This window comes from Anopheles bellator, chromosome 1 (genome assembly GCF_943735745.2).
Source record: "Anopheles bellator chromosome 1, idAnoBellAS_SP24_06.2, whole genome shotgun sequence".
In the NCBI taxonomy this organism is placed as follows: domain Eukaryota; kingdom Metazoa; phylum Arthropoda; class Insecta; order Diptera; family Culicidae; genus Anopheles; species Anopheles bellator.
In genome coordinates this window covers 29,593,622-29,617,399 of record NC_071285.1, presented here as the reverse complement: position 1 = coordinate 29,617,399, position 23,778 = coordinate 29,593,622, and the positions used below count along the sequence as shown (strand labels likewise).

Here is a 23,778-nt window from a genome sequence, read left to right as displayed (position 1 = left end):
TCGACAACGCCGTCCACCTGTTTCAGGACTGCAAGTGGAAAAGGTTGTTTCTGCGGGCTATCAACAGGCCAGCGTCTGCGATGTTATCTTCTACGTTGGACAGTAGAATACTCTCATCGTGTCGATAGTAGGGGGTTTCCGGCTTTTTTGTCCACCTTCACCGTTGTCCGGTGTGTAATTTTTAATTTAGAAACGATCCTTCTTCGTTAGCCACCCCTTCGCAGGGCAACGCAGTGACTTGGGCGGAAATGACCAACAGCGGAAGCAAGGTTTTCGAAACCTGGCCAGCCTTTAGACTGTAAGGAACTCAGTGGAACTTCATTCACGCGATAAGAGCACAGCTATCGCCGCCGTTGCGCGATTAGTAACGTGTCGGGTCGTTTGTTTTGCCATTCCGCTCTGTTTGTTGCAGGAAATAGATTCCCTACAGCTTACTGTCTGAAGCCTTCCTCGCGGAATGTCTGAGTTGTGAAGCAGATTGCCGGTGTGTATTACAATTTGTTTAAATGGTCAGGCATGGTCACTTGCGGGTATTCCCGCAGATAATAGGAGTATTTTCGGAACAAAACTAGATGTGCTTGAAATTGATAATAACTTTTTTTTATTTCCATACAACTAGTGGAAGGATGAAATGAAAACAAATTGAATTACTGCTTCTTATCGTGAAACAGTTATTTTAGAAACGCTCTTCTACTTCCAAATAAAACAAAAACGCAACAATGATAGAAAACAAGCGTAATAAAACAATAACAGTGTAGCTGTATATCCGGTTTCCGTGTAAAAGCTATTAAGAAGTAAGTGCCAGCGAGCCTGTCGTGTATTCGGATGATTCAAATTTGGTGATTCATGCATTTGAAAACCGTGGTGGCACCGTGCGTCGTTTGGGAAAGCATACTGCCCCAGAGCACACTGACCGTAAGAAGAAGTAGAACACCGCATGCCGGTTGTTGGTCTAGCACGTAACTAGCGATCTTGCCTGTCTCTGATGTACTTCACTGGAAGATGCCTTGGTTGGAACGCGACCGGACACATAAGTAACACTTGTGCAAGGTATGAATGCGATGGATGGGTTTCATTCCAGCGTTAGCAATAGATCCTCTCCTTCCAGCTTCATGCCGTTGCTGATATCCAACGTTTTGACAACACCGGCGCGTGGCGACTGGACAACCATCTCCATCTTCATTGCCGACAGCACCACCAGCGGTTGTCCTTTTTCGACGTGATCGCCAACCTTGACTTTAATTTCTGTGGGCAAAACAGCAAACATCAAGCCACGTTAGAACACGGGTGCTGGCCAGCAGCTAGTGACAACTTACCAATCACAGAACCGGGCATCGGTGCACCGACTTCGTTTTTGTTGCCCTTTGCGGCCTTCGGGTGAATGTGTAGCTCTTTAACCGCTTCCTTATCGCGAATCAACACCGATCGCAGCTGTCCGTTTAGTTCGAAGAAAACCTCTCGTTCACCGTTCGCGGTAAGATCTTCGGCCATGGCGAGCGTTTTGAATCCGAGTGTTTTGCCCTTCTCAATGGACACTTCAAATTCTTCCCCAACTTTGGGACCGGTGAGGAAGACGCGCGTATTCAGCTTATCCACGGGTCCATAGGTGTCGCGGAAGTTCAGGAAATCGTTCGTAACCTGTGGATAGAGCGCGGCCGACATGACGTCGCGATCACTCACATCTGGGTGAGATTCCAGGAGCGATTTTTTAAGTGCATCTAAGTCGAGCGGTGCCAATTGTGCACCGGGTCTGCCTTCGATGCGTGGCATGTCCTTGAGAACGCGCGATCGGAGCGGCTCGGGGAAGCCACCGTGTGGTGTACCGATCGCACCCTGCAGGAACTCGACGACGGACTTCGGGAAAGACAGCTCCTCGGCACGCTCCAGCACCTGGTCGGCCGTCAAGTGATTCTGCACCATAAATTGGGCCAAATCACCGACCACCTTGGACGATGGCGTCACTTTGATGATATCACCCAGAAGAAGGTTTGCTTCGCGGTACGCCTTCTTAACGTCCTCGAAGAAATCACCCAACCCGAGCGAGTAAGCCTGGAACTGGAGGTTGGTGTACTGTCCACCAGGGATTTCGTTCATGTACACATCGGCGTTTCCGGACTTCATCGTCGTGGTGCACTCGAACGGTGCGTACAGCGTACGGGTTTGCTCCCAGTACGCAGAGTACTCGCTGATGTCGGGCAATGCCAGTCCCGTGTCGAGGCCGGTTCCCTGCAAGGACGCCACCACTGCTCCCATGCTAGGCTGCGATGTCATGCCGGACATGGAATCAACGGCCACATCCACCACGTCTGCGCCGGCTTCGGCACACGCCAACATGGAAGCCACACCTGCACCAGACGTGTCGTGTGTATGGATGTGAATCGGCACATCGGGATGCTTCTCGCGAATGGCCGTTATAAGAAGCCTAAAGTGTTGTCAAGAAACAGCAGAAACAGAAACATGCTTTACACATCGAACCGTCGCAACAAGCTTCAGGGCGCCCGATCGTACCGTGCCGCTTGGGGTTTCAACAGTCCTGCCATATCCTTTATACACAGCACGTGCGTACCCGCTTTGACCAGCTCATCCGCCAGGTTCGTGTAGTACTTCAGATCGTATTTCGTTCTCTTCGGATCGCTGACGTCCCCGGTGTAGGAGATAGCAGCTTCGACCACTCCGCCAGCATTGCCAGCCGCTTCCATGCCGAGGATCAAGTTCGGTAGGTAGTTGAGCGAATCAAACACTCGGAAAATGTCCATACCACATTGTACCTGTGAGGGAAGAGTAAACGGTATTTTACAGTTATCACCGATCCAAAAGTACAGGCAGCATAGGGCAAAGGTTCGACGACGTCACATACCGACAGATCACAAAACTTGTACACCACGTTGTCGGGGTAGTTGGTGTACCCGACGGCGTTGGCCCCACGCAGCAACATTTGGAACGGGATGTTAGGAATCTGTTTACGCATTTCTTCCAACCGCTCCCAAGGACACTCGTGCAGGAAGCGCAGGGCCACGTCGAAGGTAGCTCCGCCCCAGTTTTCGAGCGAGTACAGATTGTTGAACTTGTGCGCCACGAACGGTGATATCTTCAGCAGATCGTGTGTGCGGACACGGGTAGCTAGCAGCGATTGGTGCGCGTCGCGGAACGTCGTGTCCATCAGGAGCAAATTCTTTTGCGCTCGGACAGCCTTGGCGAACCCTGCCGGTCCCTGCTCCTGCAGAATTTGCTTGAAACCACGCGGTGGTTCTGTAACTGTTCGTATGTGATTAGAAATTGGCCCTGGAGAGCGAATAGGTTCCGGGTTTCGGGAAAGAGGAAAAACCATAAATGAGCGTGCAAGCGTGCATGCATGTGCGTGTTGTAGATTTACTCTGTGACGTGTAAACATTAAACGTATTCGAAAAATAGTGCCAAACACAAGACTTAAATAGTTTTAAATACAACTGTTAAAAACAACCATCGTAAAACAGTCGTTAAATACCAATTGGAAATCAAACACAAACAGCCTTTCTATTATGTAACTCTTGTCCATATTTCGTTACCTTCTGGTTTTTAGAGTTTTCCAAGTTCTTGTACGTCGTCGTAGCCAGCAGTGGGACCAGTTCGTTGACCAGCCATAAGGGTTTCTTGAAAATTCAATTTATGTACTATCTTTTATCGTTAGTTATTTGAGTGTTGCTATTACGAGTTAAGATTTACAACAACAAACTGCGGACGCTTCAATTATCTGTTGGTCGTGATCATTAGTGGATTGTTTTCCCAACTTGTTGTGATGTTGTGTCGTGTAATGGAATGCACTTTAGCATCAAAACAAGAATAGTTTTGAAAGGAAGATTGACTTGGGTCGATGTAATGAATAGCCCAAGGATTGTTTGATTGATTTACTCTCTCTTGTCCAGGACTTACAAAGCAAGTGGCAACAAGCACTAACTACTGCCCAGATTGAGCGTCTGTTCCGGGAGTGGGGTCAAGCATTGGGAAGAGTGTTTAGTTGAAAATGTTTGCAGATCGTTGCCTAAGAGGATAGTAGAAGTGGTAGTGTGTCGCTTGAATAGAGTGTTTCGCTAGTGTCAATGGAAAGTATGCAAGCTTACAGTAGTAGAGAAACAGATAGAGACAATGTACCTTTCCTTACACCCTCTTCCTCCTCTGCTAGTGCTTCCGGCGATAGGTCTATGTTTGAAATAACGGACGTGCGGCATGTTTGAGGACGCACGGTTCGTTGTGTGGTCAGGTTTGTTTTTTACGTTTCGTTTAGAAGCACCAATACCAATTGCGTTGTACGGTCGTTGTAGTCATCGTTGGCGTCAAGCGAATTATCGCAAACCGTACGCCGTATCGAACGATAATTTCGTTAATCAACACACACGGTGGTTAAAATCATTAGACAAATGGTTTTTAATAAAAAAGAAAGAAAAATAAAACATAAATGAATTGATTTACATAAAATTAACAACGTTAATGAAAAAATAAAACACAGCATCATTGCACACTGAACTGAATAAAAACATAGAACCAACAGCTAGAAAAGCGAAACACCGTATCCTCAAAGACACCCACCAGAACCACCCGCGGTGCTTGTGTGGCGAAACTTACCTAGCGGCAGTTGCGGGACATGGGGATTCACTTCGGCAGGTTTCAGTTTCGTAGCGAGCGGTGTGGTTGGACCATTTACCAGCACTTCGCCGAGGTAGTTGAGAAGCTTTTGTGCGCGGTTTTTCGTTTTCGCGAAGCGGAACAGCTGCGGATGCTCGTCGATAAAGTACGTGTCCAGCACGCCGTTGAGGAATTTCTGGTTTTCCAGCACATTCAGCAGAAACGGGATATTGGTTTTCACACCCCGGATACGGAATTCGCGCAACGCGCGATTCATCTTCGACGCTGACGATTGCAAATCGGATGCATGCGATATCACCTTCACCAGCAAGGAGTCGTAGTACGGGGAAATGATCGCACCGGCATACGCCGACGCACTGTCCAAACGAATGCCCATGCCCTCACCGGAGCGGAACACTTCTAGGCGACCGGTGTTTGGCTGGAAGTCATTCGCCGGATCCTCCGTCGTAACGCGGCACTGAATAGCATAGCCTTGCGGCCTGATGTTCTCCTGGGTGTAGCCCAGCTCCGGTAGAGTCATTCCTTCCGCGACGCGTATTTGTGACTGCACCAGGTCGATGCCGGTGATTTCTTCCGTCACGGTGTGCTCCACCTGCAGTCGTGCGTTTACTTCGATGAAATAAAAGTTGCCCGATTCGTCTGCCAGGAACTCCACGGTGCCGGCGTTCTCGTAGCCAACATGGCGTGCCAGACGCACGGCGTACTCGGTCATTTTGTCGCGTACTTCAACCGGCAACCGAGGGGCAGGAGCTATTTCGACCACCTTTTGGTGCCGGCGTTGCACGGAACAATCACGCTCGTACAGGTGCACCACGTTGCCGGCTTTGTCCCCCAGAAGCTGTACCTCAATGTGGCGGGGACGTTCGATAAATTTCTCGATAAACATTGCCCCATTTCCAAATGCTGCCTTGGCCTCGGAACTGGCGCGCAGGAAGTTGTCCTCCACTTCGTCCATCTTGCGCACGACACGCATTCCACGGCCACCACCACCATAGGCCGCCTTAAAGATAACCGGCAGACCGTGCTTACGACAGAACTCCACAGCTTCCTCTTTCGTAGTCACCGGACCATCGGTTCCGGGCACGATAGGTACACCGGCTTCGATGGCTGCCTGACGGGCGGCCACTTTATCCCCCATCTGTTGCACGACCTTCGGCGAAGGCCCAATGAATCTTAGTCCGGCATCAATGACTGCTTGGGCAAAGTCTGACCGTTCCGACAGAAATCCATAGCTGTTGAAGAGTGCACAGAAGAAACAGTACAAACTCCGACCCAGATTACACATTTTGACTTCCGCAGCACCTACCCAGGGTGTACAGCATCGACGTCGTTTTCCTTACATACTCGTATAACTTCCGGAATGTTCAAGTACGCTTCCACCGGGGCCAATCCTTTTCCGACCATGTACGATTCGTCCGCCTTCTGACGGTGCATATGCATCTTGTCTTGCTCCGAGTACACGGCTACTGACCGAATGCCCAATTCGGTACAGGCGCGGAATACACGGATGGCGATCTCTCCACGGTTGGCAACCAGCACGGACCGTATGGGCTTGTACTCGACCTGGCTGGAGTAAGCATATTTGCTCGTCGCCCACAGGCGGGCCTGGCTCGTGCGCCGTAATCCTGCCAAGGCGAGCTGCGCACTGAAGAGCTGCATTGTGTTTTTCTTCTAATTGATGGTCGAAATAAATGCTTCAAAGAGTGTAGGTTAAATAACTATCATTCCTGTTTTACGTGGTCCGGTGGTACGACGTTGTTGACTGAAATACAAAACGAAAATAGAAATATTTTTAATTTTTTTTAACTTTATGCGTTTAGAGGAGACAAACGAAATGCAGTTCATACTCTCTGCTTATCCTAAAATTAAACACAAGATATCTTAAGCGGTTGAGTTAAGCTATATAACGATAATGATAAAATAATCCATCTTTAGAAATCGAATCTTGATAATCTGTTCGCGATAAAACGCGTACAACGGTGAATCGGAGTGGAATTTGCGCAAAGACATAATTGATTACTGTTTTTTAAATTGCTGATAGGCGAGTAATAACAAAATCCCTTGTAATATTTTTGGTGTAGGCACATAATATTAAGGTGTAGGCACAAGCAAGAGAAATTTTAAAATCTACAACGATAAAGACTAATTCGGCAAAGAAGAAGGATGTCCTTTGAACCGGTGTTGCCATTTGAGGAGCATTACTCGACCCATTAGGGAGTGTCACAAGCGTGTTTTGCGTTCCACTCATTTGAGTGAAGCATTCGAAAATTGGAGGAAAAACTAGGCATCTTATATCCAACCAAACAATAACTAATCACTGATTTGTAACAGAAACTTTTGCTGCTTCTCGGGTGCATAACATTTCAGCAAATGAATGAAGAATTTCAGCGATGGTTTCTCTGATAGTTACTGTGCTTTGGGGGTTCTGCAAAGCAAACACTTATTTTGCAAAATGAAACACCAAGAAAGCCGTTTTAAATTCGACAACAAAATATGTCGATTACGAACACGTACAGCGATTGATAGGGATGTATTTCTATTCCAAAGTGCAATTTCCAGTCTGCTTCATGGCTAATATTGATAACCTTATGTCAGTCGGGGCAACCGTGTATGTTACCGATGGAAAAACAACGTTGAAAATATGGATTACCTAAAGCCTGTTTAAACGATTGCACATCGCTTAAAAAAACGGACAAAAAATGTCAAAAACGCTGACGGCCAAAGATCAAATAGTGCCATTAAGTCATCACTCGGATCTGTGTAAAGGTACATAAAAAACATAATCGTTCCTACTGCTTCATTGGCTTCACCATGCACATAGGTAGTGAGTGTTCCGGCAAAATTGACGAAACACGCTGATCACTGATAGCTTTTCCGTAACTGGCATAGCGATGCCAGGGCGGTATCAGTGAACATTGATTAGTTATGATTAGGTGATGTACCATGAACCATCTCTAAGCCAAGTGGCGCTATTGGCAGCAACGGCAACATTGATTGAAGCGATGAACATAGAGTTTTTGAAGATAGCGACGAGTAGGAAACCCCGACTAGTTTCTAATTGTTATCAATCGCCAAAGCACACGCGTTTCATAAACAGTGTGCTTGGATCTGGACGTGATCGGTTGCTTCGCTAACTCTGTTGCCGTGCGAAAGGAGGCAGTGGACTATAACCTTCATTCGCCCCCCGTTGCTACCAATCGTATTCCTTAATTTTATGTGCCTTTTATTGTTTTTCACTTTGGTCCATTCTTAAATTAATAGTTCAGACGCGTAGGCCATGAAACGGGTACTTTTATGCTCTACCGTTTGTTTCTTGTTTCGGCATCCCCGCTGAACTTCGATGAAACCGAGTTAGAAATGTTACTTTATACGCCGGCGGTATGTCGAATTTTGCATTGGCTACCAAGTCAGTTTAAATATCCCAGCACCAATGGAGAGATGTGCCAGACAGTGGCGTCAACATAGCCTTGCAATGCGAAACCGGACTAACTATCCTTCAGAAAACCATGTAGACTCAACGTTCGCCCGTTTCACCTGTCTGCTTCGTCCTCGTTGCGTGCTGTAAAGCATTTAAAAGACACTTCTACTCACACACAACAAACCTGTTGTGCAGCGATTCTGAAGCAGTGGACGTTGAACTCTGTCTACAGGCTTGATAAAAAAGGAAAAGAAAACCGTCATTCGCCGGGGATCAGAAGTTACAAATGTGTTTGTAAACTGTTCGTGCGAAGGTCAATCCATCCATTGCGCATATGTTTCGCTTGGTAATTTCCAAGTATACTAAGACGCACTTCGACACTGCGATGATTCTCAGCCATCGGAGCGACCTTCGATGCCAACTTATGGACTCTGCCAGCTACTGAATCGTTGAAGTACCGAAACTTTACAACCTGCTCATATGGCCTGTTCTCTAGTCGCCTTCCTGTTTAGTGAAAGTGACCATGGTACGAAAAACGAAAACAATATGGTTGAATAAAAAGGATGGCTTTGATTTGTGACATCACACATCGCAGAACGATAACAAAGAGCAACCAACATCTTCCGGTGAAGTGGTATGTGAAACCTTTCCGATTTTAGATTTGGTGATTACACAAGCCACTACACATCACATTCCGATTGATCTGCTTCGTCTAGACACACTCCAAAGACGATCCGGCACGTCCGAAGAAACGTGGTTTCACGCTTGTTACGCAACAATTGTAGCACAGCTTCGGTGTATTGAACCGTTGGTAGTTCCGAATCTTCAACGTTAATATTCCGTGCTCGTAGTTAGACCTAACATTTCTTTTCGTAGTTCCTTAGTAAAGTAGCACCGTGTCGTAATAATGCCGGCTTTGCTAGAGCGTGCGATGAAAACAACGCACCACGGTACATTCATCACATCTACACTCAAAAGCACCACCAATGCCAACGAAGCTGGGTCAAGGTAATTTCGTCAATCGCCATATTTTGGAAACAAACGTTGTGAGTTAGTGTACTATCAGGAACTGTTACCGTAAAACAACAGGAACGGAAAGACTAATTTTCGTAGGATTTTAAGCGAACCACAAACCACGGAGACACGTACACTCGCACTCACTAGCTCGAAAAAGACTGAGGACTGAACTTCGCTGTTGCCACTACGTTCCATATGGTATATGGTTGCGCCGCAGCTGATTTACAGCGACTGTGCGAGTGTGAGTGAGTGCGCGGGGTCTGGCGGCTCAAGCAACGTTTGTTTATGTGAAAGGGTCGCTAGCTGCTGTTATCAGTCATGAAAAACGTTTGCCGAACTGTTTACATGATATCGGCCTCGTCACAGTGTGTGCCACAATTGATCAATAGGTAGCAAATTGAATAGAATTTAAATAATTACAGCGACACTCACTCGCGAAAGGAAACATAACGTCAATGCTCATATAACACTGAAAGATGTTCAATAAACAAAGAAACTTAAGTAGCTAATTACCTGGCAGCAGGAAATAAAGGAAAGTCACCGTACATGTCTAGTGACAAGTCGCCAAAGAAACATAATCAAACAATTCAGCAAGAAAGCACAGTTACACATTTGTTTCTTTATTCTTTCAAACGTTTCTTTTCGATAATAACACATCACACACAATCATTATGGGTCTCATAATCAAATATATTACATACAGTGTAAACTTATTAATCAAATCGTCATCAGTCTAGCGTTGATTCCGAACATTATAGTTTACTGAGTTACTGGATTGAAGTTAAGGAGTGATAGGTAAAAAGAACACCAATAAATATAGAATGTAGCATAAATCCGGCATGTCACCAGCAGGGTATGTTTTTAGTTTGGATCATGTTTTGCATTTAGAAGCAACACATGAAATAGTCTGGTGCACAACGGGCCACGGAGATTTGAATGCGCGCACAATTCCATATGCGTTCGCAACGGCAACGTGATTTAAACTTACGATACTTATGCCGTCGAGCTCGCGTGCTAGATTCTGTGGTTACTGCTGGCTGCAACTGTTCTTTAAGGACGTTGTTGCTAGTAGTGGCCGTTAGTGTATCCGCTTTCGCGTGCTGACTATTTCGTTTTGCGTAACCTTTAATGGCATTTGCGCTTGCTTTGCGAATCAACTTATTTTTGTTTTTTTCGCCACTGGTCGCCACGTCGTTGGTGCGATTAGTGTCTGCCGGCCGGAGTTTACTTACACGATTAGTAGTGTTTCTTCTGGAACTTGAGTCCACGATGTGAAGTTTGACAAATCTATTTTCTTTCACGTCTGCTTGAACCGGCTCGGAGTCGAACGATCTAACCGATTCCAGCATGGACATCATCGGCAGATCGGTCATGTTCTTCGTAACCAGTGGTATGATTTGTACGAGTGTGACATTCGTTTTCTCACTATCTGGATGCGTGATAGAACCACTGCTTGGGTCAATGATCTTGAACTGACCTATGCATCTATCGACCGTTGATAAAGTGAAAACCAATGCCCAGAACAGGGCATGACTGAAACGAGAAGGAGGGATAGCATAAATTAGTGCTCATTGGGTAGAACTATTGCTACACACTTATGGTAGGTATGAAAGTTCATTTCGTTGAGTTTTTGTGAAAAAGAAAACCCAAAGTACTGGCTCATATGCGATCTTTGTTGTATCCATCGGCAGGTTTGGTTCGAATGTAGATATGGTTTTCGACCGTGTTTACTCATGATTTTATTTACCCAATCAGTTATGGTATAAACGTACCTATTGAATGTATTTGTTAGTGGTATGAAAATAAAAAGAAGTTTGCTCTGAAAATGTGTGGTTGAACGATAAAAACATGAGTACATAAGTGATTAGCATGCAAAATGTTGATACATACATATTTGCTTGTGCTCAAATTAGAAGTTCGAGTCCAATGACGCATTGCGAATGCAATCAGTAAACGCAATATTCTGTAACATAAAATTGCAGTACGACGATGAAAAACGGAATTTATCATCACGATCGTTCTGTCTTCATACACTGTACACGCTTGAGCAATAATAGATTCAGAACGGATGCAATTAACAATAATCATCGACAGTAAAAATAACTTCTAGGGAGTGTTAATCGTTCAACCAGTTCATGCCTGGGTCATTGCTACGTAGTCGTATCTTAGTGCCTTTCGACGATTATCTTACAAGACAACCTGCCAGCAAGAAGAGGACTTTAGCTTCATACCAACTTTAGCTTCGTTCTTTACTTGGATTTTCACCGCAAGAGCAAAAAACCTTGAAATGTTAGTATCGGAACGGCCCTGACATTGACTTCATGCATAATGGGTTGACAAGAGCGGGTGGGAGATTGCTGGTATATTAAATGTGGCTAAAATAGTTTCAACACGCGATCATGGAAAAACTCACGCACAATTAAAACGAATAGCAAATTTAAGAAGTTATCTCTGCGCACTGCAGAAACAGGTAAAACCTGTAGTAAACCCAGGTAAAACGACAAGTGTGTTTCATCAAAAGAACTCCTGGCACTTTACACATTTCTAGAACAAATTACTATTAAGTCTAAGAACTGGTTCAATCTATCGTATCTGTCGTTCAACAAAGGCAAATTTGTTAATAATTATTTGCGTTACTGTTGCTACACATTGCTACCCGCAACTAAATATTCAGTTCTATATTATGATCTTTTATCTATATGGTGTTTTTAATCCAATTTCACGACTAGGCCCCAATTTGGCTGAAATCGCACAATTTATAAATTGTACATAGCAAAGAATTCGGAGTTTTTGTACTTCTTTGCATTACTATCTGGTTTTTACACGCGAGAGATCGAATTTCAGGTCTTCTGACGTTTGAACATAGAACAATTATAATCCAAAAGTTTACGGTAGAAACATCACGTACTTCACTGATTCCATCTTACAAGACACCGTACGACGGAAGCTATCACCTGATCTTCGAAGAGTGATGGAATTGATCACTAATCGTTAACACGATCAAGCGCAAAATGATTGTACCCACAACCCTACTGTTTCCCGGTCGGGGATGAATTCTGCGATAGCAATGTTTCCCCGAGAGACTTTTAAGACTGCACAAATTCACTAACGCGCCCTGATATAACACGTGCTATCGGCACGGTAAACACACTTCTTGTGACTTAAGCTACGTTCAAGCAATTCCGAATCTTTTTCATTTTTGCTCTGCTGTCTTCAGTGGTCAGCCATCCTTTTCTGCGTACTTCCACGATTGTGCGTGCCGTTTTTTTGTTTCGTTTAATTTTCGCTCTTCTTTTCCCGCCGCCATATCTTCCAAAGCTTACAACGGCGATCGGAAGGTCAGTGTGCGCTGGAGGCTTGGAGGGGTAGTTTTTTCCCGTTTTTACGGACATTTGCTCTTGCTTTCGTGCACATGGGCTTTGCTCTTAGGTTCTCTTCTTCTCGAGCATCGTCATCGGTTTGGGTGGTTTTGTTTGTCTTCTGTAGCATAATTTTAATGCTGCCGTAAAATATACCAGCCACCAAACGGACGCAGCAAGTGGATGGGAACGAACGCAAGGCAACATCGCAGGCAAAAAAAAATTCACACCCCAGCCCAGAAGCGCCAATGAGGTAAAACAACGGAGCTAAAAGGTGATAATATTGAGTGGCCAGTCGTTGAGATGATGGTTTCCTGCGCCAAAAACCCAAGCTGATAATACCATCAACATCGCTGCAAAAAGTAACTGATACTTGCTCCGCCTTGAGGAGCGTCAAGTGCGTGTGGAGGTTTTTAATGTGGATTCCATTTATACGGAAACATATTTCAAGTCTCTAACAAGTCTATGAAGACATGATTTTTATTTGCATTTGAAAAATTTAGACATTCTCCTACTACATGTTTTTTTTATGCACCAGGAAATCGTACGAAGAGAAAAATATGTTCATGTAGTTAATTAAATACGTATCAAATCGTTCTATCCTTGCCACTACCACGTAGTCATCAAGTAAATCTTCCTCAGTATTCCCTCGAGAGTAATCATTATGTTCGCATCGTCTTACGTATTTGCACTTGGCATTCCATTCCATTCCATTTTGATAGCATTAGCCCAGTACCTATTTCATAAGAAAACATTTTTTTTGCCAGCATGAAATAATGTTAAGAAAACCAAACATTTAAAAATTATGCTATTTAAAAAGGAAAACAGTACGTTATTTGCCCATACTTCTACAAGGGTTAATGCTAGTTTTGAAGATTTTGATGTTTGCTACATACCTCCCGTGTAAGTACCTTGGCGAGTTATGACGGCTGTCAAAGATTGCAGCTCCACAACCGACAGATTATTTCATTACGTGGCTAGCGAACAACAAGCAAATAATTTCGGCAATATGAACCACTTTCTAAGATTTTGTCTTTTAATTCTGTGCATAAATGTGGTTCTAATCAATGGTTTCTTCATTACCGTGGATCCTCATTCGGAGGAATGTTTCTTTGACCGTGCAGAAGCTGGAACCAAGCTAGGTTCGTTGAATGCACACTGTCCGCAAATGGTTTGTTTTCGTATTCGGCTGCAATAACATTTCCAAATATTTTTCTTCCAGGATTAATGTTCGAGACGGTCGAAGGTGGTTTTCTGGATATAGAAGTACGCATTAGTGGCCCAGATCAGAAAGTGATCTACCAGGGAGAGAAGGAATCGTCAGGAAAATACACATTTTCCGCCTATGAAACCGGCATCTACCATTACTGTTTCAGCAACAAAATGTCAACGCTCACACCAAAGGCAAGAAAATGTGCCGAAAAGGGCACGTTCAGCTAGTGTTCTAATTGCGTGTATCTTCTATTTTTGTTTTCGGGTGATTTTCTCACAGGTGGTGATGTTTTCAATGGAAATCGGTGAAGCACCGAAGGGCACTGTTGGAGCAGTGAACGAAGGCGAAGCCGGCCACACAAAGTTGGAAGATATGATCCGTGAGCTATCCGGCACGCTTACCAGTATTAAACACGAGCAAGATTACATGCATGTAAGTTAGTGAAACCGCCACGAGATTTGCACTTTAACTGTACGTATAATAATCGTTTGATTTGTTGGTTTGTTTATCAGGTCCGAGATCGAATTCATCGGTCGATCAACGAAAGCACCAATTCTCGTGTTGTGATGTGGTCGTTTTTTGAAGCAATCGTTCTTATTGTCATGACCGTCGGGCAGGTGTACTATCTCAAACGTTTCTTTGAAGTGAAACGAGTGGTGTAAGGAGTAACAGAAATAAATTCATGAATACGAAACCACCCTATAAGTTTATTTGGATCTAGGCTGGGACATGTGAAGATATTTGTGCAATGCGGCCGAGCCATTCTCTTGTTGTGTTGCTGAAAGATAACATATTATGCTTGCTTACAAGCCGCGAACACCTTCTTGAAACATTGTTGAAATTGCGCGAAACATTGTAAAAATTGGTAAAACACTGAAATTTCATAGAACCGTAAAGTCGAACGATGCATTATAAACGTACGTCAGCTGTCAATACTGTTCTGCTGCGGCACATACACACCTTCAAAACGTTCGCTCGTGCTCGTCGTGCTCCAATCGGTTAGCTGCCAATTACTATTCCCCAAGAAGTGATTCAGAAGGCAACTCTAGTGCACAGCCTAGCAAACCAGTCTTTAGCATCCTAGTACATTGGTTTGCTCACCGCCAATGGCTTCCATTTTGCGCCGTTCGAGCCTTCTGCTGGCCGACATCGCGAGCAAATCGTCCCCTAAGGTAAGGTGTTGGTTCAACTCGGGAAAACAATATAGTAGCTTCCCATTCTCGGTTCCGAAAAAAATTGTGTCGCACCAGTTTTTATGTAACAACGGGATCGCCGAAGGATCCTGCTCCCGCCCTTAGCACACAGTGTTTTGGATTCCGTGTTTAAAAATAGCTGAATGCTAGATTGTCTCGGTTTACATTCGCGCCCGGAATGGTTCAATTCTAAACCATTGTTGGAACGAATTGCGAACCTTGCCAAGCCAGCCGCAGATTATGCAATGTTTTCGTTTTTAGACCACACTTTGTTGCCTACCCTGGTTCACTTCGCTGCGGCCACTTGTCGTATGATTTAGCACAATTGGTTCAGTAACATGTGTACAGTAGTCGATTCGCCAAGACCAGCAAAGAACCTAAAACGAAGGTGCTCTGTGCGGTGGAATTTATGCGTGACGTCATCGATCAGATGTGCGTAAGAAGCTGGAAATACCGATCCATTTCATTTGAATGTATGATTGAGTAATTATGTGACTGCGAGTTGCTTCGTTCCATACAATTGATAAACAAATTAAAGCTGTTTACTGATAAAGATTTGCTTCGTTTTAAGGTGCTTGCCAGTGGATGCCAGAAGCGCCACTTGAACGTCCAGGAACATGTCTCCTACAGTTTTCTGAATGAAGCGGGCATCCCAACGCCGAAGTAAGTCAAGATTTGTATGTAAATAAACCAGTTCTATAAAATCAAAGTGTACAGTCGAAAGATCAGATAGTGTGCTGGTATAGCGTTGGCTGTACCGCACTAGTGTACGGTATAATGTTTATGGCTTATCGCTTGGCCGGTCATTCGATTGGCATGCTACATTACAAGCGGTGTCAACAAACATTATCTCGTGCCCGTAACCCATACGCGTGCTGAAGTTCAAACATTATCCCCGAAAATGCCGGTCATCAGTTCAATGTCCGAAGTTAACAGTGCACTCTCTCCGTCACCAGGTTCGGTGTGGCAACATCCGGAGGGGAAGCCGAAAAAATTGCGTCGGACCTGAAAACAAAGAACCTTGTGCTGAAGGCGCAAGTGCTTGCCGGCGGACGCGGTAAAGGAAGCTTCAAGAATGGTTTGAAAGGCGGTGTACGGGTGGTGTTCTCGTAAGTGTTGTCGACCAATCGGTGCGCCACGAAGGCTGGTCAAAGGCCACGGATCGTTTTTCAACTGACCAGTTTGCTTCCCTTTATTCAGACCGCAGGAGGCTAAAGACATCTCTAGCAAAATGATAAACCAACTGCTTGTGACGAAGCAAACCGGCGCTGCCGGACGCATCTGTAACTCGGTGATGGTGGCGGAGCGTAAGTTTCCGCGCCGCGAGTTCTACTTCGCCGTAATGATGGAGCGTGCGTTCAATGTAAGCGATAGTACAACGTCCAATCAAACCAGAGCCATGTTTAAACACTTAATGCGTATCTCCTTCCAGGGACCAGTGCTTATTGCGTCCTCGCAGGGCGGTGTTAACATTGAGGAAGTGGCTGCCGAGAACCCGGATGCAATTGTATACGAGCCAATCGACATTAACAAAGGCTTGCAGAAGGAGCAAGCTGTGCGGGTAGGACGCAAGATACATTGTCCGCATACTATTGCGCAGATGTTTCATTCGACATTTTGGAACGATTTTTCTTAAAGATCGCCAAGAAAGTTGGTCTCGAGGATAAGCTGGAGGAGACGGCTAAAATGCTGCTCAATATGTACGATCTGTTCGTGAAGAAAGACGCCCTGCTGATTGAGATAAACCCATATGCTGAAGATGCCGCGGAAACATGTGAGTACGAGCGATTGCACTGGTCGATGCATTACGGTTAAGAAAACCGGTTTTGTTTTTGGCAACTTTGATCCTCGTCAGAAGAAAAGTAGGCTCCTTTTTAACAGATGAAGCGCAAATGTGTCCAACTAATTTTGATGAAAATGGTTGAATTTGGCCTTCAGCGCTGTAGCCATACATTCTCGGAACTGGGTCTTTATCATTTCAGCGAAGCGTTACTGTATTTAGAAGCCGGCTTCTTTTAGACACGTATTTTGAGACGAGTGACGATATGCTGTGTACTAACGCTTCGTTCAATAATCGAACGAACCTCACACTTATTTTGTGCCCCAGTAATGCAGCATGCATAGTTCCGTGAATAATACCATTAAAGAAGATGCGAAGATACGTTGCAGTATCGCCATCAACAGCATCGTAGCATTATCAAAAATTGCTCAACTTTTTTCCTGAAATTTCGTCCATACTTACGTTTATTACACATTAGGTTGATGTGGTTTTTCCGAAACATACCATTACGTGCATATCCTGATAATTAATTCCTTTCTTTAATAATACGTCCCACAAAACACTACTCAATCATCATCCGCAACACATCTCATAATTAGGCGAAGAGTGTAAGTAATCGCTAAACAAACCATTTAAGTGTTTTGTGTGATACCTTAGTTCCTGCCAAAGCCTATTTACTAGCTTCATTTTGCGCACATTCTTGCTTTTTTTCTATGCGTCAGTCGAAAAGAAATGGAAATTATTAGGAGTATGCGTAGAAATTTATCGTTTTTTTACCAAATTGAATCGTTTATTGTTCAAAACTCTTAACAAACTAGTCAATCGAAGTAGTGTCCGTCGCTAGCCACTACTTTTTGCTACTTTTTTTCCCCAACGCTTTCAAACGTCTGGAAATTGTTCCTTGGTCCACTCCACATGCATCTGCAAGCTGTTTTTGTGTTTGGCACGGGTCATCTTCCAGCAATGCTTCCAACTCTTCATCTGCGAACGTCTTCGCTGATCCCGGGTGCTCCTTGTCCGCAGTGCAAAAATCACCACTTTTGAAGCGCCGAAACCAATTACGACAAGTGGCTTCGCATATAACAGCATCGCCATAAGCCTCCCTAAGCAACCGGCATGCTTCGGCTGCAGTTTTCTTCAGATGGAAGTGATACAACAACACTTCCCGCAAATGACGCTTTGTTGGCTCGAATTCGCACATGGTTTCGTGTTAATAACAATCTCACAATGGAAAAATTGACAAATGTGATGATGCAGATTTGTTGACATTTGCCTAAGCTTGACATTTGACAGTTATTTGATGACATTTGTGCCTTCTATCCAACAATAGCGCCCCCTATATGTAAACGATAAATTTCAACGCATACACCTAATACTTTAAAAATTTTCAACATGAATGTACAGCAACAGTGTAACGAAAAGAGAATTGGCGTCTCAGGGAGGGCTTTATTAACCGTACTTTTTGGGGAAAAGGATAAGTTCTGCACAAAAGGTTCGCATTCTGCTTCTATTACTATGCCAATTATATATTTTTTTTCGCTAGGCCTTTTTAAACGTAAATTTCCTTTTTCAAAGTAAATTGAAATTTAAATTTTAAAATAAATAAAAAATTAAAAGCAAAAAGCATCGCAAAAAGGTGTTGGTTAATTCCATGCTTAGCCTGAAAGTGGTGAATTCTGGTGCGTTCCGAAGTAAATTCGGGTTTTGATGTTTTAATGCTTTAACATGAAGTATGGTTTGAATGAATTTTTGGCACACTTTCTTCTTATTAAACAGCCGTATCCACTTTACTCTTTTCGTTCAAGTCAACGCACTGTTATCGTTTATATATGCGCCTTTCGTATTGCTAGCAATTAACCATACTGTTTATACATCATAAGGTATTCGCCTTACGATTTGGCAGGTTTATTTGTTTTCTAGAAACTCGTAGTTATGTTAAGCACTAAAATAATGTCCAACTTATGGTTCCGTGTTGTGTCAAACAACTAGTGCTGCATGTGTTTTAATCTGTTTGTATCTTGGACAGTATTGAAACCGTTTCATTTTGGTAAAATTTAACAAATCATATTTGTGTAGGGATTTTATTTGTATCATTTCTACGCGCTACTGAAGCTATTGACCCCAAATTTGTGGTGCTTTTGTGTAATGCATGTTTCCACAAAACGATGGGAATCGAATGTTCCATTACCAATATTTATAGTTATTTAGTTTGGATCTGCTTAAACCTCCAGAAACTATGGAGTGCTTAAACTAAATACTTCTCCGGGACACGTAGCTAATTCTTTGTGTTTGCTTCGTATTTTAAGATTTTGCACTCGACGCAAAAATGCGCTTCGATGACAATGCCGAGTTTCGCCAGAAAGAGTTGTTCGCCAAACGCGATCTGTCGCAGGAGGATAAGAAAGAGGTAGAAGCTTCCAAGTTCGATCTGAACTACATCGCGTTGGACGGATCGATTGGCTGCCTTGTGAACGGTGCCGGACTGGCGATGGCGACGATGGACATTATCAAGCTTCACGGTGGCGATCCGGCCAACTTCCTGGATGTCGGTGGCGGCGCGAGCGTGAAAGCAGTGAAAGAAGCGTTCAAGATTATCACTTCCGACCCGAAGGTGCTTGCGATTCTGGTGAACATTTTCGGCGGCATCATGCGTTGCGACGTTATCGCGGAGGGTATTATTCAGGCAACGAAGGAGTTGAACATCAAAATGCCGATCATTGTGCGGCTGCAGGGCACGAACGTGAACGAGGCCAAGGAACTGATCAAAAAGTCGAAGCTCCGCATTCTCCCGAAGGATGACCTGGACGAGGCAGCCATGCTGTCGGTGCATCTGGCCCAGATTGTGCATCTGGCACGTGAGGCCCACCTGGATGTTAGTTTCGAGCTCCCAGATACCTACGTCGTCTAAGCGTGACGGGAGCGAACGGACGAGGGAGACAGGAAACATCCTCCGTATGAATGCGCATGGTGCAGGCACTCAGAATCAATGGTTGCCAACTCTCGCTGTTTGTATTTATTATGTGAACCAACTTAGCGTGAAATTGTAGTGTGTAATCGCGCGTCAGCACCTACATCTAATGAAGTGCACCATTACCCAGCAAAAACGAAATTACCAATTGCCGTTGTCATCAATAACATTGGAAAAAGTGCAACAAACACTGTATCAATTACTTATTTGGTTGCTATATTAATTTGTCATTGAGAGTTTAATTCTTGTTTTTAATACACACAGGCTTCGGATGAGTTTCGTTCCATTGATGGTTCAGTCGAAATACTCTACAAGCAAATACGACCAAAACGTACGGTTGACAATCAATCAATTTGCACACATTCAGGCTACTTTCGTCGCAGTGATTCACTAGCCGTTGGCGGTGGTGGCGGCCCCCGCTTGTGTAGCTCCTCCAGGTGCGCCAATATTATCTGAGTGCGGTCCGCGGCCATGTGATGCAGTACCAGATAGCGTTTGTCATTGCGCAGGATGTCCTCGATTTCGCGCAAATGGTTCGCATTCTCGCGGTACAGTTCTAGGCTTCTGTGTGTAACGAATTTACACTCCTGCAGCAGCTCCCGAAAAGCGACCTTTGCGCTGGCCGTCTTGTCTTTGATGAAATCTCGAAACTCGCGCTCGCCCTGTCAGACCCGTGGAGGACACCGAGATAGTATAAAGTTTGCCTCAAGTACGTTGCTCGCATAACTTACCCGTTCGCTACTGTTATATTTCAAGTAACGAGGATCATCGCGTATGAGTTTCTTGATCTCTTTCCACTGAGAAGTAAGCTCCAACGAAGGAACTTCGTCCAGCATTTCGCGGAATTTGTCACGCTTTTTGCGAACTAGGCTCTCGATGTGCTCATTGAATAACCTGTAAAGATGAAAGTGCGTTCATTTCAAGCCCTGTCTAGCGTAACGGTCAACACAGGCGTACCTTTCACGGTCGTCACGGTCAAGCATCTCGATGAGCTCCCAGCGGTGGTCTTTTTTCAACAACTTTTTCACTTCCTTCCACGTTAAATCCGCATTGCGGACCAAATCGGTCAACAATGCGTTAAAGTGTCGTATTGCTTCGTCTCGCTGATGGTGCTGCCGCTCTTTGTCACGATCCCGCAAGTGAGTCGCCAACGTGCGCTGCACTTCCTTCTCCCGCTCCTTAATACTGGCCTCCGCGCGCAGCTTCCGATCGCGTTCCTTCTGCTGCCGTTCGATCTCGTTCTCATCAGACGTGTTGCACTCTTCACCTTCGTCATCGTCAACAATGCTGTTTACAATGGCGCGGTTTTCACCACCACCTGCCTCCTCGTTGCTAGAGCTTTTCCTATGGCTACGATCGTTCGAGCGACTGCGGTGATCACGGGAGCGATCGTGTGATCTGCGTGACCGCTGGTCGCTTCGACTATTTCGATCTACTTTTTCCTTCTCCTTTTCCCTCTCTTTGGCACGCTTTTTCTCGTCTTTGAGGGTTTTAATGTGGTCTTCAAAAAGCCCCTCGCGCTGCCCGTGATCCGCAAGTGCCTTGTACCGGCTGTCACCTTCCAACCGCTTGCGCACATCGCTGAACCGCGTGTGCCGATTGATGTCGCTTCTTTCGCGAAGCATTGTTTGAAAGTCCTTGCGAATCTGGAATAGTAGCGGATAGTGAAACACTTGCTCAACAAACTAGCCGGTGCGAAGAGGATGGATTCACTTGTTTACCTGTTCTTTTCGGTTCTGTTTTTCCTCTTTCTCGCGCTTTCTGACTTCGACGATAAACTCATTGAACAGACTCTCCCGTTCGCGAATCTTTTCGATCACTTTAAACCGATCGTCCTTACCGTACTTTTGCGCAAATTCGCTGAACGACGACCTGGAAAAAACGTATCATTTTGGATGTAACACCATTCAACTTTCAACAATTCAACACACTTACTTTCCGTGCAAATGTGCCGACTCCATTAGGGCTCGGAAATCGTCCCGCTTTTGGCGCATCTTGTTGCGTTTTTCACGCCGTTCCTCGTCGGCCCGGTCTTTAACGTACCGCTCGAACACTTGCTTGCGCTCTTTGGAGGTCAGCAGTAGGTAGCGGGCATCGAACACGATTTTGTGGAGCTCCTTTTCCCACGTGCTGAAAGCGGAAACGTCCTTTTCGCGAAGCATTTCGCGGAAAGACTTCATACGCACGTCCAACGGCACAATTGTTCTTTCCCGGGCCGCTCTTGCTTCGGCCTCCATCGCACTGGCCTCCTTTTCTGGATCGCCACGCAGGTTACCACTGATCGTCGTCCCGCTCGTAATTGGCAGCTTACCCATGGTTGCCTCCACATCCGGTTTTAGCTTTTTACTCGCGTGCTCGCCATTTTCTTCTCCGCTCGATTCACTGTCCGTAGTGGCTATGCGAGGTTTGCTGACCACATCACTACCAGCTGTACCACTGTCGCTCGTTTCCGCTGCCGTTGACACTGTGCCAGTAGCAACGTTGGGCGCTTTGCTGGCCACCATATCCGGTTCCTTGTTGTTGACGTTCCCAAGCAGCTGCTGTGGCGGCACCGACACGGCTTTGTCGACGTCCGCACGCTCTTTCAGCTCATCCGGACGCTCCCACACGGACGTGCGCGTCGAAGGATTGTAGAAGAACACTCTTCCATCGCCTGTCCATACCACACACCATGGTGTGCCGCTGATGGGAGTGCTCGAAATGGGGCGGCTTTTATCTTGCGGTTTCGTCAGTTTTGCCTTTTCTTCCTCCTCCTTTCGCTTCTTTTCCAGCTCCAGCTTCTTTTTACGCTCTTCTTCTACCGCAGTCTTATCGTTCTTCAGTGCCATGAATGCCAGGGGATCAAACACAACTCCGCCGCCGGCGGCCGCGCCAGGTAGTGGCTGAAGCCGCAACGGCCCACCAGGAGGAGCCGCTCCCAGTGGAGGCGGCCCACCACCGGGCACCGTCAACTGCGTGGGAAACTGTTGAATTTTCAAGCCTGGTGCCGGAGATGGCATGATTGGCATCTGCGGTGGAATCGGTGGAGCTAGGAAGGGCGGAACGGATGGCGGCAATTTTGCTTTCTGTTTTGCGTTCCATACCGCCAGTTTTACCTCTGCAAACGGAACAAAGTATAGTGAGTTGGTCAATGGTTTGAAGCCTGCGAAAACTTCTAAACGCTTACTTTCCAGATCGCTTAATTCCTGCGGCTTCTCCCAAACGCTTTCCCCCTTAGAGATGTTGTAGTAGTACGTACGACCGTCGGGTGCCGCGTGTTCACTCCAAACCGTGGCTTTTGCAACGATCGATGGATCGATTTCCGTTAGCTTCACTTCAGCCATGGCTTGCTTGGTGGCATCTAACGGATGGTTCTGTCCCAGCGACCATGTTTGACCATTGTTCACCGGAGGTGCGTTCCACGGAGGAAAGTTGGGAAAGTTTGGCGGTGGCATACCGAACGGAGCCATGCCAGCGACGAACGTCGGTGGTGGCCCCGTAAACCGTGGTACCGTGTGTTGCAGTGCTACGGTTGCTGCTGCTACTGCTGCCGGTGATGGCGTGTTGGCAGTCGCCGGAAGGCCGTCTAACGCTACTTTCTGATCATTTGGCTTTGGCTGCTGCGTCTGCTGCTTGTTAAGGGCTTCCACCTCGGCCTGGGTCATAACATTGACTCCCGGTCCTTCAGGACGTATCCAGGTCGTTTCGCGACTGATGGCATGATAGTAATAGGATTTCCCTTCGCCAGTTTTCGTTTCTACCCACAGTTCCTGTGATCAGATATTAGAGAATCAGACAAATTACGGTGCCCGAAACAGTGCAAGCCCGGTGTACGGTAGAAGAAAGGTCAAACAAGGTTCACACAAGACCATACTCACAGTGACTGCCGGATTCAATGGTTTCACAGGCAAAGCTGTCCCCGGCACGGATGCTCTACTGTTTGAAACAGGCGTAGCAACCTGATCCTCAGGGGTCGTTTCTGCGGCAGGAGCACACTGCTGCTGCTGCTGCTGTTGCTGTTCCTGTTGGGGCAACGGATCGTCGCTAGGTGCCTTGTTGTTGGTCTCATCGGCGCTACCGGAATGAATCGGCAACACACTGTCGGACTCCGCACTCATGGCAATCACCGGTCTTTCACCACCGCGTAAGATGATTCAGTGAGAAACAGACCTAAAATCGTTCGGGCAGTAACCTTTGCGACACCCTAGTACATTTTACTTCTTCGGCATCA

General features: G+C 45.6%; 5 protein-coding genes across 6 annotated transcripts; 2 read left to right on the top strand and 3 right to left on the bottom strand.

Annotated features, from left to right (window-relative positions):
• Positions 1–573: 573 nt before the first annotated feature.
• LOC131206236 (pyruvate carboxylase, mitochondrial) lies at positions 574–9,227 on the bottom strand. Of its 2 annotated transcripts, XM_058198705.1 has the most exons (8): positions 9,115–9,227; positions 5,927–6,382; positions 4,600–5,852; positions 4,129–4,176; positions 2,858–3,255; positions 2,509–2,768; positions 1,317–2,422; positions 574–1,245 (listed from the first exon to the last, which is right to left on the bottom strand). In XM_058198705.1, the coding sequence occupies exons 2-8, from the start codon at positions 6,277–6,279 to the stop codon at positions 1,073–1,075; spliced, it is 3,591 nt and encodes a 1,196-aa protein (XP_058054688.1). In that variant the 5' UTR covers positions 6,280–6,382; positions 9,115–9,227; the 3' UTR covers positions 574–1,072. The 2 variants fall into 2 exon arrangements, with proteins under 2 accessions (XP_058054688.1, XP_058054689.1); XM_058198706.1 differs by lacking the exon at positions 4,129–4,176.
• A 712-nt stretch (positions 9,228–9,939) lies between these two features.
• Positions 9,940–11,977, bottom strand: LOC131215390 (uncharacterized). Its single transcript, XM_058209779.1, has 2 exons — positions 11,964–11,977; positions 9,940–10,588 (listed from the first exon to the last, which is right to left on the bottom strand). The coding sequence occupies exons 1-2, from the start codon at positions 11,975–11,977 to the stop codon at positions 9,940–9,942; spliced, it is 663 nt and encodes a 220-aa protein (XP_058065762.1).
• A 1,386-nt stretch (positions 11,978–13,363) lies between these two features.
• Positions 13,364–14,318, top strand: LOC131205267 (transmembrane emp24 domain-containing protein 2). Its single transcript, XM_058197295.1, has 4 exons — positions 13,364–13,556; positions 13,637–13,818; positions 13,907–14,059; positions 14,140–14,318. The coding sequence occupies exons 1-4, from the start codon at positions 13,424–13,426 to the stop codon at positions 14,287–14,289; spliced, it is 618 nt and encodes a 205-aa protein (XP_058053278.1). The 5' UTR covers positions 13,364–13,423; the 3' UTR covers positions 14,290–14,318.
• A 314-nt stretch (positions 14,319–14,632) lies between these two features.
• On the top strand, positions 14,633–19,852 carry LOC131205266 (succinate--CoA ligase [ADP-forming] subunit beta, mitochondrial). Its single transcript, XM_058197294.1, has 7 exons — positions 14,633–14,799; positions 15,392–15,483; positions 15,777–15,929; positions 16,021–16,183; positions 16,253–16,381; positions 16,459–16,594; positions 18,907–19,852. Exons 1-7 carry the CDS (start codon positions 14,734–14,736, stop codon positions 19,506–19,508), a joined length of 1,341 nt encoding a protein of 446 aa, XP_058053277.1. The 5' UTR covers positions 14,633–14,733; the 3' UTR covers positions 19,509–19,852.
• LOC131205265 (transcription elongation regulator 1) lies at positions 19,772–23,737 on the bottom strand. The gene is made up of 7 exons (XM_058197293.1): positions 23,426–23,737; positions 22,735–23,317; positions 21,504–22,665; positions 21,290–21,440; positions 20,526–21,214; positions 20,300–20,462; positions 19,772–20,230 (listed from the first exon to the last, which is right to left on the bottom strand). The coding sequence occupies exons 1-7, from the start codon at positions 23,663–23,665 to the stop codon at positions 19,937–19,939; spliced, it is 3,282 nt and encodes a 1,093-aa protein (XP_058053276.1). The 5' UTR covers positions 23,666–23,737; the 3' UTR covers positions 19,772–19,936.
• Between the last annotated feature and the right edge of the window lie 41 nt (positions 23,738–23,778).

Bases quoted from the DNA above. Each gene is read 5' to 3' on its own strand.
- LOC131205267 (XM_058197295.1), top strand. From the start codon at position 13,424: ATGAACCACTTTCTAAGATTTTGTCTTTTAATTCTGTGCATAAATGTG. The intron at 13,557-13,636 runs GTTCGTTGAATG...TTTTTCTTCCAG, and splicing joins AGAAGCTGGAACCAAGCTAG to GATTAATGTTCGAGACGGTC. The intron at 14,060-14,139 runs GTAAGTTAGTGA...TTTGTTTATCAG, and splicing joins ACGAGCAAGATTACATGCAT to GTCCGAGATCGAATTCATCG.
- LOC131205266 (XM_058197294.1), top strand. From the start codon at position 14,734: ATGGCTTCCATTTTGCGCCGTTCGAGCCTTCTGCTGGCCGACATCGCG. The intron at 14,800-15,391 runs GTAAGGTGTTGG...CTTCGTTTTAAG, and splicing joins CGAGCAAATCGTCCCCTAAG to GTGCTTGCCAGTGGATGCCA. The intron at 16,595-18,906 runs GTGAGTACGAGC...TCGTATTTTAAG, and splicing joins TGAAGATGCCGCGGAAACAT to ATTTTGCACTCGACGCAAAA.
- LOC131205265 (XM_058197293.1), bottom strand. From the start codon at position 23,665: ATGAGTGCGGAGTCCGACAGTGTGTTGCCGATTCATTCCGGTAGCGCC. The intron at 23,318-23,425 runs GTGAGTATGGTC...ATCTGATCACAG, and splicing joins CATTGAATCCGGCAGTCACT to GAACTGTGGGTAGAAACGAA. The intron at 22,666-22,734 runs GTAAGCGTTTAG...TTCCGTTTGCAG, and splicing joins GGAATTAAGCGATCTGGAAA to AGGTAAAACTGGCGGTATGG.
- LOC131206236 (XM_058198705.1), bottom strand. From the start codon at position 6,279: ATGCAGCTCTTCAGTGCGCAGCTCGCCTTGGCAGGATTACGGCGCACG. The intron at 2,423-2,508 runs GTACGATCGGGC...ACAACACTTTAG, and splicing joins TTGAAACCCCAAGCGGCACG to GCTTCTTATAACGGCCATTC. The intron at 1,246-1,316 runs GTAAGTTGTCAC...TTTTGCCCACAG, and splicing joins GATGCCCGGTTCTGTGATTG to AAATTAAAGTCAAGGTTGGC.